The sequence below is a fragment of the Macaca mulatta genome, chromosome 5 (genome assembly GCF_049350105.2).
Source record: "Macaca mulatta isolate MMU2019108-1 chromosome 5, T2T-MMU8v2.0, whole genome shotgun sequence".
Classification (NCBI taxonomy): Eukaryota; Metazoa; Chordata; class Mammalia; order Primates; family Cercopithecidae; genus Macaca; species Macaca mulatta.
In genome coordinates, this window is record NC_133410.1 from 137,731,354 (window position 1) to 137,748,405 (window position 17,052).

A 17,052-nucleotide genomic window follows, 5' to 3' on the forward strand; every position below is an offset into this window, starting at 1 on the left:
ATTTAATAAGGACTTTCGTAATTATCCAGTATAATAAAGCTGATCATTTACACTTAATAGCTTTAGAAAATCCTGAACATAATTTTAGACAAAGTTCTAAACTTTTAAAATCACTACTGCTTTTAGGAAACCGAGTAAGTACCAAAACTGAATAACGTTTTATTTCAATGTTTTTCCTCTTCCCAGTCTTTAGTGGCAGTCTAATAATGAAACCCATTCAAGGCAGAAGCATTCTGAAGAAATTCTGAAAGCAATGGATATTATAATCTATACGTTGAGCTAACAAAACTTTCCAAAATAGTGGCTCTTCAGTTTTTAAATACACTATTTGTGTATTATTTATAGAAACTTAAAGTTAACTCAAAATTATACATAGTTTTAGGTAATTCAAAATTCTAATTTTTATGTTAGATATAATATTCTATGATACCAGTAGTAGTGTCCATACTTTGTGTGTACGAAAGTGAGCTTTTTGCAACTAATATGCATAGGCTTTTTCACTTCATATATGGATAGGCTCAATCTGAGACTTATTCAGAATGTCTGCAGGCAATACTTGGTCATCTCTGTTTTTCAGAATCTCTACAGGGGATTCTGATGTATATTCACTGTCTTAGATTTTATAAAATAACTACAGAATTCACAATTTACTCTTTTGTAAACAATGATTACAAGTATAGTCTTAGAGTCATGTAACTTTGGGTAACACTGACAAAGTGCAGAAAACATTAATTCATACTCTATTATTGATCAGACTATCGAAATCTCTTATTCAACAGACATGCTTACAACATGTTTACTTCATGCCTGCAATGTTTGAGGTGCTGCAATAATGTGGTACAAAATACACAAAGGGTTTTTCTCCTTCACAGATGATCATATCTACCCTACCCAATTTAAACTTTCAGCTCCATAATGTGATTATAGCGCTATAGTAATCTTGAGGAGGGCCACAAAGCAAGCATATGTTAAGTAACACAAAAGATTAAAATAAAACATTATGATTCTGAGTATGCAGCACATTTACATTTAGCTGGGAGAATACCGAAGTGAGAGGTATTTAAAGCAAGAATTGGCAGAGGAATTATATATCTCACAAGAAGAGATAGAGAAAGCTTTAGGAAAAAACAAGATAAGCACAAGCATAAAGGTAGGTAAGTGTAGGACTTATTTATAGAAGATGAGAAATAAGACTGTAAAGGCCATGGGGACTACAATGTCAATGTCCTTAATTGACAGTTATCTGTATCAATTTAGAGGCAAGTGGGGAACTGCACCAATAATGGTATCAGAGTTGCACTTTAGAAATTTAAACCTGACATTCGTAAAAAATAGACTAGAATGATAGTTCTCTCTCTGTAACCAATATGTTATAATAAATGAGCAAGAGGGAGGAAAAGTCTAAACCAGAGTGATGACAACAATATTGAGAGAGATGGTGTAGGTTTCACAAAGATAATTTAAGGGATTCCATGCATTCATACTTTGAACAAATATTTATTGAATGCTTATAATATGCCCGACACTGTGAATATAATTTGGACATGTTGGCTTTAAGAGCTGGTGGCTCATCAGTTTTTTGTTTGTTTTTCCTGTATTTCAGGAGTCCTAGAGTTATTTTACTGAGCACCTACATGTACCATACCAAGCGCTGTCTATTGAGCAGCTACATGCACCATACGAAGCACTGTCATCAGCACTGGTGATGCAGTGGTAAACAAGGAAGATAAAGCCCCTGTCTCATAAAGTTCATATTGTAATGGAGGGAGACAGGCAATAAGCATTTCAATAAATCAGGTAATTAAAGAAAGTGACAATGTTATAAAGAAGATGATACAGGGAAATAGGAAAGACATGGGTCATCAGGGACATCTATGGTAGAAATATCTGAGCTGCGACCTAAAGGGTGATGATGAAAACTGAAGGAAATTTAGGGTAGAAGAATTACAGGCAAAGATAATTAAGAATAAATGAAAGAATATGAGAAAAACAAAGAAATGACAATTAAGCCGGAATGCATCACAGAGAAAAAAGTGTAAGATAAAGTCAGAGAGGAAGTTTAGAGGTCAGATCACATAAGGGCCTTCTGGATATAGTAGGAATTTTGGAATGTGTTCCAATTGCAATGAAAATCCACTGGAGGGTCTGAAGCAGGTAAATGATGTGATATATTGTGTGGAGAATGAATTGCAGTGGAGTAAGAGTGAAAGCAGGTAGACCAGAGAAAAGGGTACTGCAAACAAGAGACAGTGGGGTAGAGGTGATATTGATGATGAGTGGATTTGCGATCATCTATACACAGAGCCAACAGGAGCAGACATAGAGATGAAGCAACAGAGAGCAAGCAAGCAAAAATTCTGAGGTTTGATGATGGCATTAGCTACTGAGATGGGGAGGCCCTCTACTCCTTCATAGCCATTCTGCTTTTATAGGTTTAAATTCTGAGGTTCCATGTATAAGATTTCTTTTTTTTTTTTTTAAAGTTTACTGTTAAAAAATAAAAAGTTTGAAAACCACTGACCTAGCAATTCAATTATGGAAATCAACAAAGAGATCAAGGTCAGAGGTGTATACTTGGGAAACGTTATTGAGCTGAAAGTTTGAATTGGGCAGGGTAGATATGATCATCTATGAAGGACAGAAATTGAGTCACATGGTTATAAATCTAAGAAATGTATACTTTTCATAGGTAGGATAAGGAAATGGGGGAAGCAAAAGAAGAAGAAGAAGGAAAAAAAAAAGCAACAAAAGTCAGAGAAGAAATCATGGCATAAACACAAAAGTCCTGGTAGAGAAATGTTCAAGAAAGGTAGAAAAAAATCATCCGTTAAGGAAAATCAACAACCAAGGAGAATGAGGGAGGCATTTTTAAGGCATAAAAGGTACCAGTAATTCTTGAGGAGAAGAATAGATAGGTGGGGCTAATCCAAACTGAAGAAAACTCCAAAGAGTGATTATAATAAATACAGATTCTTCCAAGCAACACCAAAGAATGGGAAGAGGAAAGTATCTGAGGACTCATCAGGGAGGTCTATACATCTGAGGTCTTAAAAGAACCCTGCAAAAGAGAAACTAAGATTTCAAAACGAAAAGAATATAACTGAAACATACAGAAGGGAACAGAAAGAATTTGGGATTGTACAGTTGGCAAGAAATGGGGGTACAACATAATAGAAAGAGGAGAAAGAAAGAAATGGTTACTCTGGTCGTAGAAATTACAGCAGCAACAAAAAAAGGCAGATTTCCCAGGTCTGGGAGTTAAATAATCCACTATTTATTACAATGTTAATACCAACTCCCAAATCTACTAGCAGGTAATTTGTAAATATTGTATATCCTACCTACAGAGGTTGGATACTAAAGTAGAAGGGAAGTGGGCAAAGACAGTAAATTATATTACATTGCAACCCTGCAAGGAAGGTAACTGCATTTTCATTATAGTAATGAGAAAACTGAAGTCCATGCAGTTAAACAACCTACCCAAGTCACCAGTAAATGGCTGCTTTAGTCTGAGTATCTGTATCCCTGCAAAATTCATATGTTGAAATCTCATATAAATACAACCTTCATATAACTCTCAATGTAATGATATGAGGTGGGGTCTTCTGGGAGGTGATTAGGTCATGATAGCAGTGCCCTCGAAAATGGGATTAGCGCCCTCATAAGAGAGGCCCAAGGGAGGCTTGTTTGCCCCTTTTACTGCGTGAAGACAAAGAGAGAAGGTGTCATGTATAATCAGGAAACAGCCCCTCACCAAACCCCAAATCTGCCATCTTCTTAATTCTGAACTTCCTGGCCTCCAGACTGTAATAAATATATTTCTGTTGTTTATGAGCTTTTCAGTATGTGGCATTTTGTTATAGCAGCCCCAATGGATTAAGACAATGGCAGAGCCAGAATAAAAAACTAGAGCTGACTTCAAAGCCTATGCTTTTTAAATTTCATACCAGACAGAACCACATTTTTAAAGATAGGTAGAATAATGTAGAGTATTTGCAAAAGAAAGTTATAAACATCAATTAAAATATATTTTGACAGAAAACAGTCATCTACTCTTAGAGGCAAAAGTTCTGAACGATGATGTTATGTATTTGTTTTATTCTTGCCAGAACCCCAAACAAGAAATGTTAATATTAATTAACTGTGGCTAAGGTTCCACTCTTGACTAGTGTGTTCTAAAAGTCTAATAATCAATCTTGTTACTGTCTCTTAAAGATTGAGAGGAAAAAAAAAATATATTGAATAAAGGTGACAGTAATCCCTTTAAATAACATTAAAGTAAAACAGTGTGAAGAAATAGAAAACTGACAGCAAAGCCCTACTCCTTATCTTAAAACCTGTTTTCCATGCTCAGAAAACTAGCTGCCAACACATAAGGAACTGTCTGGCAATTCTATGACTAAGCACATCTGCTCAGGGCCATTTCTCACATGGGATTGTTTCCAAGACACACTATGAATTAAAACTAGTGATCCATGAATTCCAGATTTCCATAGCATTTTTATAATAGAAGACACAATATTATTTAAATTGGAATATGAAACATCTGAGAAAAATATGTTATCTCAGCTAAAATAAAACTATTACCCGGCAAAAGTACATGTCTTTTAAAAAAGTAAGATAGTATATAAAAATTATCAGCACATACATTTTTAAAGAAAAAAATATGCATTTGTAACAAAGATTAAAATGAACACAATGAATGTATACAAACTGTGATTTATATAATTTACCTTTTCAGATTTAATATGATAGAGCAATACTAAGAATTGCATTCCTATCACATCAGCTCTAATGCTCTTCAATGAAGCCACTTATATATAAGTAATTTTGCTATCATATTTTAAAGATGTTCTGGATTTTATTTCACATTTAAATATAGAGAAACCACTAAACATAAAAAATATTTAAGGCTCTAGCACCCAGTCAAACTTTGAGATTATTGGTAATAAAAACATTTAAAAGTTAATATAGCTTAAAGCCTGGATCTATAATGAGAAACACTAAAAATCTTTTAAATTCATTGTGCAAAGCTTCTATTAATTATATTAAAATGATTTTTTTCAGGTGTGTTGTTTTGGAAATCCAACTTCTAAGTGGTCACACATTTCTGTGTAGCTGAAGGAGACAAAATATAATTTTTAAAAATAATGACAGTTCAAGAAAACAATTGTGCCCTGAGAGGTCAAAGAGCAAAGGACGCAGATAGAAAATCTGCATGAATAAATTAGCTTTGTCTCTCCAATAAATTGCAATTTAATTATTTAATTAACTGACTCACTCACTCAAGTATTTTTTTGAGCACCTGCCATATGTCTAGTACTGTGCTAGATGATGGCAAGATAAAAATCACCAAATCATAATCCATTCCTTCCAGGGGCTCAAAGACTAGTGTAGAGAGATGGATTTGTAAACAATAAAGTGTTAAAAATGCTGTGACAGTGTAAGATATCAGATCTAACCAACTGCATCTTGCTTCTAACCTCCAAACTCTCTTTGTCCATTCCTGGGCATAGGCTGAATTAGCCTTGGGAAGGAATTTAGTTTATAGTTTAAATAGCCCTTCCCAAAAGCTACACTGTTCTTGTAAAATGAATGAAAGGCCCCGAGCCACCAAGTTAGGATGAGAGGGGCTGGAATTCTAAATATTACCAGCCATTTAGTCTGGAGGTCTTAAGATTTGCAACTTCCTCAATTACTCTTGAAGATAACATTACTATTGTAAACCTAAGATTGTTCTTTTAAGATGTCTTTCCAGGTTTTTGCATTTCTGACAACCGGATGGCCCCACCTGGACCTGCCAACCGGTTCTGTGGCCCCTACTCAGGAACTGACTCAGCATAAGAGGACAGCTTCGAGTCCCTGTGATTTCATCCTTGAGCCAATCAATCAGCACTCCTGACTCACTGGCCCCTACCCGCCAAATTATCCTTAAAAACTCTGATCCCTGAGGGTTTTCGGGGAGACTGATTTGAATAATAATAAAACTCTGGTCTCCCGCCAAAAAAAAAAAAAGAAAAAGAAAAAAAATGCTGTGACAGATGTATGTGCAGTCTACAGTTGAGGCACATAGGAAGAAGGCATGTTTGGTACTACAGGAGACTCAAGCTGAGTAATTTGTCAAGTTGAATAATTTGGATTATATCCTATAGGTATTTAGTAACCATTGAAGGAGAGTGACATGATCAGACATATTTTAGAAAGATCACTTTGATAACAGTATGAAAAAGGAAGATGGAGGCAGTAAGCTAATTTAGAGGTTACAGCTGTAGCTCAGATGAGAAAGTAATGAAGTGAAAGATCAGAGAGATATTTATAAGGTAGAGTTGGGACAGAAAAGAATTTATGATGTCTCCTAGTTTTCTGAATCAGGAATTGGATCGTACAATTCACGAATATGGATAAAAGATTTGAGAGATAATGATAAGGTTAGTTTGGAGCCTGCTGCTTTTCAGGTGTCTCTGAGCCATGTGGGTAGAGAGAACCAGGAGAACTTCGAGCTAGAAAAATTTAATGAGATCTCATCCTCATAGAAACTGTCGAAGCTACAAAAGTGCGCAAGAGATGAAATGGGTGAAATTAAAATAACTTTGAGGCTATCACATTATACATAAACTTATTATAAAGACTGTTTCTACCCTCAGAGCACAGATGTACATTTTTAAGTTCTTAATGAATATAAAATAAATTGATTTGACAAATTATAGGCTCCTTATATGAAGATAATATCTATGTCTGTTAATGAGATAAGTCCTTAGTGGCTAAGTTATTATTATTTTGAGATGGAGTCTTGCTCTGTTGCCCAGGCTGGAGTACAATGGCACAATCTCAGGTCACTGCAATCTCTGCTTCCTGGGTTCAAGCAATTCTTCTGTCTCAGTCTCCCGAGTAGCTGGGATTATAGGTGCCCACCACCACGCCCAGCTAATTTTTGTATTTTTAGTAGAGATGGGGTTTCACCATGTTCGCCAGGCTGTTCTCAAACTCCTGACCTCAGGTGATCCACCCACCTTGGCCTCCAAAAGTGCTGAGATTACAGGCTTGAGCTACCATACCTGGCCAGCTAAAATTATTTTTAACAAATATTCTGATGATGCTACTCTGATGAAACGTTAATAAGGAACCCATGCAAATGCTTTACTTAATCTTTTTTTTTTTTTTGAGACGGAGTTTCACTCTTGTTGCCCAGGCTGGAGTGCAAAGGTGTGATCTCAGCTCATTGCAACCTCTGCCTCCCAGGTTCAAGTGATTCTCCTGCCCCAGCCTCCCTAGTAGCTGGGATTATAGGCATGTGCCACCAAGTTCGGCTAATTTTGTATTTTTAGTAGAGACGGGGTTTCTCCATATTGGTCAGGCTGGTCTTGAACTCCCGACCTCAGGTGATCCGCCTGCCTCAGCCTCCCAAAGTGCTGGGATTACACGCGTAAGCCACAGCGCCCGGCCACTACTTAGTCTTTATAGTACATCCTTTTAAAAGATAACATTGGTTATTCCTAAAAATATATAATAAAGGACAATCTTTCCCTTCGAAGACTTTACAAGGCAGGCATAAAATCTAAGCACATGAGAGTTGGAAAATAATTATCATCATAACTCAGTTGGATATATATTATAAATAAGTATATAAGACAAAAAAGCACCTCTGGAAAAACAGTATAAATCTAAGTTTAAATGAATAAATACTGAGTAGGTTCACAAGAATAAAAGAGTAAAAATCTGGTAGAATGAATGAGATAAGTCTTTTGGGAGACGGCAAGTTTTAGCTAGGTTTAGAAAATTATAAATTTTCTGAGAAACAGAATGATCTAAGGCAAAAAGGAGGTTACCAAAAGTTTTTCTGAGAAACAGCAATATGACTACTTTTCTGTATAACTGGAGGGTTAAGGAAGATCAGGTGAACGAAGGTTCTTAAGAAAATAGGCTGAAGAGTTTTATCTACTATGACAAGGTATCACCAAAAACTCTCAAAATGAAATATGATTAAAGCTTTAATTATAAATTCACATGGTTTTAACTTTTTTGCACCACACTATCAGACAACAAATGAAATTAATATGTTTCAGTATAAGCACAAACTTAAACAACTCTAGTGCTTAAGCAGTTTCTAATTTAGTTATTCTTGGCATGGTTACATAGAGCATCTCAAAACCTAAATTCTGGTAATGTCAATATGCCCATCATTCAGAATCTGTCATACTTGAAAGCAACACCCTCTTCCCTAAAAGAAGCATCTGTTTATCCTTATGTTCCTTCAAATCTGTGGCAGGAAAAGCAAGTATAGTTTTATGTATACAACTCTGAACTGCTTAATGTTAAGCTATGGAATACTGTCAGTAAATATTATGGCAAAGTTGCTCATGGACAATTAAACACTTAAGACATTTTAGGCTTTGGAAAACTGCAACTAGTTTTATCAATCTCTAAACTCAATGTATAATCCTTAGGCCCTAATGTCCATGCTAAATGATCTTCCAGGCAGATGTCAAAAATCAAAGTATCTACTCATCATACTTTTTCCCCCCAATCAACTCTCCTACTTAACTTCCCTACTGCTGTGCATACTGTCAGAGAGCTAGGCTTAGATGCTCACTAGATTAGTAGTTGCAAGATGTGAGTTCTAATTTGGCTTTTCCATGAATTCGTTGTGCAACTCTGGACAAGACAAATAGTTTCTAAGCCTTTGGTTCACTTTGAGTTTTCTATAAAATTAGGAAGTTAAACTAGATGAACATTAACATACCTTCTAGCAATAAAATTTCACGATTCTTCCCCTGTCCTTTAGTCCAATATTATGAAGTTCGGCCCATTTTTCCTATATAGATTTTTTATATGCATTTTTATTCTCTATTTCCATTACTATAATATGATTGTAGGTCTTTATGAACCAGTTTCCTTACTCATCCTTCCAGGATCTCTACCTTCTAATTTATCCTAAGTATGCCAAAAATCTCATATTCTTTTTTTCCTTCTACTCTTTTCTTAACCTTGAATGCAGAGTTGAACTTTTACACTATTCACTCCATGACCTATTATCATTATCAGCTGTAAAAGATGTTTTCATTTGTTTATTTTTGTTTTTTGCTTATTCCCAATCCCTTTCTCATTCTCCTCCATTTCATAAGTTCACATAAAAATGTGATATGTCCTCAGATATACACATTTTCTGGTAAAACATATACTGTTATTACAAGCATGTGTTTTATGCTAGAGACCCATATATTTTACTTTTTAAATATAAACATTGTTTTCTAGTTCTACCCATGATGCTGTAACTACATCTTTTCATGTAAATATGTGTTTCTAAATAATGCACAGTATTTCACAGGATGTAATTACCACATTTTACTGTTCATTCCCTTAGTTACAGATACCTAGGTTGTCTTCAATTCTCTACTTCCACAAATAGCCTCATTCCACAGAGACAATCATTAACTTGAAGTAAGGATACATAATTTCTGGGAATGGTACTTTATTCTCTTGTAATGCACACACACATACACTACATATATATGTAATAGACATATAATTTTTACTATATATTATGAATATATATTGATATATCCATATACATATATCAATGATCAATACACACTATTGTTTAAAACATTTAAACTGTATCGCACTGTAATTTTTTGGCCTCGTTATTACACTCCACATTTTTACATTGATTGCTGAGTATGAAGTAGTATCACGTTTTTTACTTGCATTTTCCTGATCGCTGTAACTTTTGAAATGCTTATTCATATCCTTTGCCTAATTTTTGATGAGTTAATTATTCTTATTGATACTTAATCAGTTAATGTGTCCTTAACACTAATCTGTTGTCAGTTACAATACATGCACTGTAAATGTCTTCTCACAGACTATGAGTTGTCTTTTCATTTGACTTATATTGTTTTTGTAACAGAAGCCTAATATTTTAACATATTTAAGTAAAGAAATCTTTTCCTTTTTGCCTTGTATATAAATCTTTTGTTTTTTTCATGATAGGCTAATTTTAATTTTTGTAGAGATGGGGTTTCACCATGTTGGCCAGGCTGGTCTCAAAATCCTGACCTTAGGTGATCTGTCTGCCTCGGCCTCCCAAAGTGCTGGGATTACAGGCATAAGCCACTGCGCCCAGCCTAAATCTTGATTAAGAAGTATTTCTCTAAGGAGAGGAAGCAGAGCAAGATGGCTGAATAGAACTCTCCAACAACTGTTCCCCTGCAAAAATACCAAATTGAATGACCACTCACATAAGAAAGCATCTTCATAAGAACCAAAAAATCATGTGAGTGATTACAATACCTGGTTTGAACATAGTATCAAGGAAAGAGGTACCGATGAGTGTAGGAAAGACAGTTTTTCATTACCTATACAAACTGCCCACAATCCCAAGCAGTGCAGAGTGGACAGATAATTTGTGTGCTAGAGGGAGGGTGAAGTAAGTGTTGAACTTTGCATTAGAACTCAGTGCTGTCCTGTCACAGTAGAACACAACACAGGCTAGAATTCCACCAGCACCCATGGAGAGAGCATTTAGACCAGCCCCAAACCAGAGGGGAATTCACCGTCCCAGTGGGAGGAAACCAAGTCTCTGCTGCCTTCACTACCACTGACTAAAGTAGCCTGGGCCTGGAATAAATTTAAGTGGTAGTCAGGCCACAAGGACTGCAGTCCTAAGGCAAGCCCTGGTGCTGCACTGGTCTCAGAGGCAGTGCACTTAGGGTACAACCCAGTGTGACCAGCAGTGGCAGCCAAGGGATTGCCTGTGTCATCCCTTCCCAAACTCCAGGCAGTACTGCTCCAAAGAGACTCTTTCTGCGTGGGGAAAGGGGAAGGAAGAGTATAGAAGACTGTGTCTTGCAACTTGAATACTAGCTCAGCCACAGTAAAAGCACCAAGCAGATTTCTGAAGTCCCAGATTCTAGATTTTTGCACCTGAATGGGTTTCTAGACTCACTCTGTGCTAGAAGAGAATCCACTCCTCTAATGGGATGCACCCCATCCTGGCAGAATTCACCCCCTGCTAACTGAAGTGGTCCTGGGCCTTGAATAAACATCAGGCAGTGGTGGCTGCAGGCCTTGGGTTAGCCCCAGTACCGTACTGGTCTGCAGGGATTCAGGTGTGACTCTGTGTAGTGCTAGCTGTGAAAGCCATGAGAATGGCCACGTCACCTCTCCCCAACTCCAGACAGCACAGTGCACAGAGAGACTCCTTCTGATTGTGGAAGGAGTAAGAGACTTTGCCTGGTTACCCAGGGAATTATCCCTCATCTTACCAAAGTCTAGCAAGTCTGTGTATGCAGGAGGATCTAAGAGCTGCAGCATTCCTAGGCTTCGATTCCTTAGGAATCCTTACGAATTCCTAAGGAATCGAAGCCTAGGAATGGTTCTGAAATGGCTTCTGCAATGTTCTGAAATGGCTGCAATAATTGCAGGCTTAGGTCACTACACTCAATCTCTTTTAGATTCGTGGAAAGCCCACTCAAGAAGGAAGAATACAAACAAGCCAAGACTGCAAAAATTATAATAAATACCTAACTCTTCATTGCTCAGATACCAATGAGCCTCCACAAGTACAAAGAACATTCAGGAAAAACATGACCTTACCAGATGAACTAAATAAGGCACCAGTGTAACCAATCCTAGAGTGACAGAAATATGTGACCTTACATACAAGGAATTCAAAGTATTAATTGCTGTTTTGGGGAAGCTCAACAAGTTTCAAGATAACAGAAGGAATTCAGAATCCTGTCAGAAATTTGACAGAGACTGAAATAATTTTTTAAAAGTCATGTAGAAATTCTGGAGTTGAAAAATTCAGTTGAAAAACTGACAAATGCATCACTCTCTCAAAAGCAGAACTGAACAACTAGAAGAATCCATGAGCTTGAAGACAGGCTATACGAAAATACACACTCAGAGGAGAAAAAAAGAATGAAACATGCCTACAATATCTTTAAAACAGTCTTAAAGGGGCAAATCTAAGAGTTACTGGTCTTAAAGAGGATGTACTAAGAGAGATGATGTAGAAAGTTTATTCAAAGAATAATAACAGAGAACTTTCCAAACCCACAGAAAGATATGAATATCCAGGTACAAGAAGGTCAAAGAACACCAAGCAGATTCAAACCAAATAAGACTACTTCTGGACATATAATAATCAAAGTCTCGAAGGTCAAGGATAAAGGATCTTAAAAGCAGCAAGAGAAGAGAAGCAAATAATATGTAAAAGAAAAACTGTCCTTCAAACATAGAGGAGAAATTAAAACTTTCACAGAAAAAAAAAAAAAAAGCTTATGGAATTTGTCAACACCAAACCTGTCTTACAAGAAATGTTAAAGGGAGTTCTTCAATCCAAAAGAAAAGGGTGTTCATTAGTAACAAGATATCATCTGAAGATATAAAACTCACTGGCAACAGTAAGTACACAGACAAATACAGAATAGTCTAACTCTGGTCAGACACCTTTAATTCTAATTGTGATGTATAAACCACTAATATCTTTCGTCAGAAGACTAGAAGACAGACTTACCAAAAATGATAAATACTACAACTTTTGAAGAGATAGACAATATAAAATATACATAAATAGAGACAACAAATCAAAAAGCAGTGGAGATGAAGTTAAAGTGTGGAGTTTTAAATTCTCTTTGCTTATTTTTCTTTATAATCAGAGTTAAGTTGTCATCAGTTTAAAACAATTGGTTATAGTATTTGCAAGCCTCATGGTAACCACAAAATAAAAACTATAATAGATACAAAAAAATCTGAAAAGCCAAGAAATTAAAATCTACTACAAGAGAAAGTCACTTTTACACAAAGGAAGACAGAAAGGAAGGGAGGACCAACAATACAATCCCAGAAAAAAAGTAACAAAATGGCAGTAGTGAGTCCTTACCTATTACTAGTAACACTAAATGTAACTGGACTGAATTCTCAAATAAAAAAAAAGTAGCTGAATAGAAAAAAAATAAGACCTAATCATATACTGCCTACAAGAAACTCATTTCATCTATAAAGACACCCAAAGACTGAAAATGTAGGAAATATTTTCAATATTTCCATGCAAACAAAAACCCCTAAAGAGCAAGCGTAGCTATACTTACACCAGATAAAATAGATTTCAAGACAAAAATTGTAAAGAGAGTAAAAAATGTTATTATATAATGATAAAGGGGTCAATCCCACAAAAGGATATAAGAATTATAAATATATATGTACTCAATGCTGGAACATCCACATATATAAAGCAAATATTAAAACTAAAGATAAAGTTAGACACCAATAAAATAATAGCTGAGAACTTCAACACCCCTCTTTCAGAACTGGACAGATAATCTACATAGAATATCAACAAAGAAACATTAGATTCAATTTGTACTATAGACTATATTGACCTAATAAACATTTACAGAGTATTTCATCCAACAGGTGAAAAATACACGTTCTTCTTCTCAGTATATGAAACAGTCTCAAGGACAGAACATATATTAGGCCATAAAACAAGTCCCCAAAATTCAAACAAACTGAAATTATATAAAGTATCTTTTCTGACTACAAAGGAATAAAACTAAAATTCAGTAACAAGAGGAACTTGAAACAACACAAACATAAGGAAATTAAACAATATGCTCCTGAATGACCATTGAGTCAATTAACCAATTTAGAAGGAAATTTAAATATTTGTTAAATAAAAATAGAAACAATGTATCACAACCTACAGATACAGCAAAAGCAGCACTAAAAGTGAAGTTTATAGTAATAGACACCTCCATCAAAAAGTAGAAAAACTTCAAATAAACAACCTAAGGATATTTATTAAACAACTGGAAAAGCAAGAGAAAACCAAACTTAACATTAGTATAAGAAATAATAAAGAGCAGAGCAGAAATAAATAAAATTCAGACTAAAAAATACAAAAGATAAATGAAAAAAAGTTGTTTTTTTAAGACAAACAAAATCAACAAATCTTTAGCCAATCTAAAAAAAAAAAATACGGAAGACTCAGGTAAATAAAATGAGATGAAGAAGGAGATATTACAACTGAAACCACAAAAATTCAAAATATCATTAGAAACTATTATGAAAAACAATATGCCAATAAATTAGAAAATCTAGAAGAAATGAATAAATTCCTAGAAACATCCGACCTACCAAGATTTAACCATGAAGAAATACAAAACTTGAACAGACCAATAACAAATAAAAAGATAGAAGCGGCAATAAAAAATCTCCCATCAAAGAAAAGACTGGGACTTGATGGCTTCATTGCTGGATTCTATTGAACATTTAAAGAAGAACTAATACCAATCCTACTCTAACTATTCCAAAAAATTGTGAAAGGAATACTTCCAAACTTATTCAGTATCACCCTGATACCAAAACCAGACAAAGACACAGCACAATAAGGAATGCTATACGCCAACATCTCTGATGAACACAGATGAAAAAATCCTCAACAAAATATTAGGAAACTCAATTCAACAACATATTAAAGAGATCATTCTTCATGATCAAGTGGGATTCATCCCAGGGATGCATGGATGGTTCAATATGTGAAAATCAATAAATGTGATATATCAACAGAACAAAAGACAAAAACCATATGATAATTTCAATTGATGCTGAAAAAGCATTTGATAAAATTCAACATCCCTTTTTGATAAAAACTCTAAAGAAAACCTGGGTATAAGAGAAACATATCTCAACACAGTAAAAGTAATGTATGACAAACCCACAGCTAATATCATACTGAATGGGGAAAAACTGAAAGCCTTTCTGCTAATATCTGGAACAAGACAAGGATACCTACTTTCACCACTATTATTCAACACAGTGTAAGAAGTCCTACCCAAAATAGTTAGACAAGAGAAGGAAATAAAGGGCACCCAAATTGGAAAGGAAGAAGTCAAATTATCCTTGTTCGCAGATGACATGATCTTATATTTAGAAAAACCTAAAGATTCAATCAAAAAAACTATTAGATTGGATAAATTAAGTAAAGTTGCCACATACAAGATCACCAAACAAACAAAAATCAGTATTATTTCTATATGCCAACTGAACAATCTGGGAAAAAAAAAAAAAACCAAGAACTTTACAATAGCTACAAATAAAACAAAATACTCAGGAACAAATAACCAAAGAAGTAAAAGAAACCTAAAAGAAAACTATTAAACTTTGATGAAAGAAATTGAAGATGACACAAAACAATGGAAAGATATTCCATGTTCATGAATCGGAAGAATTAATATTGTTAAAGTATCCATAGTACCCAAAGCAATCAAATCTATAGATTAAATGCAATCAAAATACCAATGACATTCTTTACAGAAATAGAAAAAAATCCTAAAATTTAAAGGGAACCAAAAAAGATATAGGATAAAGCAATCCTGAGCAAAGAGAACAAAGCTAGAGGCATCACATTAACTGACTTCAAATTACACTACAAACTTACAGTAAACAAAACAGAATGGTACTGGCATAAAAACAGACACATAGATGAATTGAACAGACAGAGAACCCAGAAATAAATCAATGCATTTACAGTCAATGCATTTTCAACCCCTATTTCTCGCCATAAACCCAAATCAAATCAAAATGTATCAAAGACTAAATCTAAGACCTGAAACTATGAAACTACTAGAAGAAAACGTCGGGGAAACACTCCAGACATTTGTATGGGTAAAGATTTCTTGAGGAGGACTTCAAAAGTACAGGCAACCAAAGCAAAAATGTACATATGGGATCATATCAAGCTAAAAAGCTTCTGGACAGCAAAGGAAACAATAAGTAAATGAAAAAACTCACAGAATGGAAGAAAATATTTGTAAACTACCCACTGGACAAGGGATTAATAACCGGAATTGGAATATATAAAGAGCTAAAACGACTCAAGAGGAAGAAAAAGAACAAATAATGGGCAAAATATCTGAATAGTCATTTCTCAAAAGAAGACATACAAATGGACAATAGGTATATGAAAAAATGCTCAAATGATTTGTGGGTTCCCCATTCGTGGGTTCAACCAATTGCAGATTGAAAATATTTTTAAAACAATAAAAATAATCAAAATCAGATTATTTAAAGTATATGGGAAGATGTGCATAGGTTATATATAAATACTATGTCATTTTATATAAGGGACTTGAACATCTGTGTATTTAGAGGTCTGTGTATCACAGTTATCTCCTAATAATCTTGGTTTCAGTTTCTTCCCATCCTAACAGATCATACACACAAAAAGATATTGACAGAAGCTTAACAAAAGGAAGGAAAAAAAAAACACCCATAGGGAAAATTACAGCATCATCAGCTCCCTTGAAGAAAAATAATTAACAATGAAATAATGAAACTCATTTTTGAAAATACCTAAGTTTTTTTCGGAGTTGTTCGATCATCACACTTTGTTCAGTTACTGTTTTCAGAAACTGTTGGTTAGTCTGCCACGAGAAAAATAAAAGTATCAGTATTAGAATATTTAATAACAGTATCTTTAAAGATGACACATCAGACATACAAGTAGAAAAAAAATTTAGTGAGATTTATGATAATGATTAGAGTTTTTGAGGGTAAAATGTAACGTTGGCCTTCTTTCCTTGCCTTTACTACTTCATTGGATAACTGTTTCACTTGAAACTACCTACACATGCATTCCTGTCTTATGGCTTTCTTTGGGTATCTGAATCTCTTTTGCTCATCTATCCAACTGTGCATAAATCTATAAGTGTTACAGAAATAATGTTCCACCCTGTTCTGAGCAGCCTGACATGTCTGAAGGGAACTGGCACATAAAAAACCCAAACTCCCTTCTTGCATGGGTGAAGTAACTCTGAGGCTTGTGTTCTACACTGTCTTTCAGAATTCATTAAGTTTTAGTTACTCACAGTGTTAACTTCCTTAATTTTAAAAAGCCTTTTATTGGCTGTCTTCTCTTCTCTTTGGTACCACTTCCCCACCTTCTTACTGGTGCTCCCTGGTATTACTTACTAAATAAATGACATGTTTTGGAACTTTTTCCTGAAGGTCGGCTTCTGGAGAAATCCATAGTAAGATATGAAGTAG

General features: G+C 34.9%; 1 protein-coding gene across 5 annotated transcripts in view; it reads right to left on the bottom strand.

Moving 5' to 3' along the window:
- Positions 1-17,052, bottom strand: part of SCLT1 (sodium channel and clathrin linker 1) — a 206,316-nt gene that overhangs the window by 86,788 nt on the left and 102,476 nt on the right. For all 5 annotated transcript variants that reach the window (XM_078001442.1, XM_078001441.1, XM_078001443.1 and 2 more), the window contains 1 exon segment: positions 16,360-16,430. In XM_078001442.1, coding sequence (XP_077857568.1) covers positions 16,360-16,430 — 71 coding nt within the window.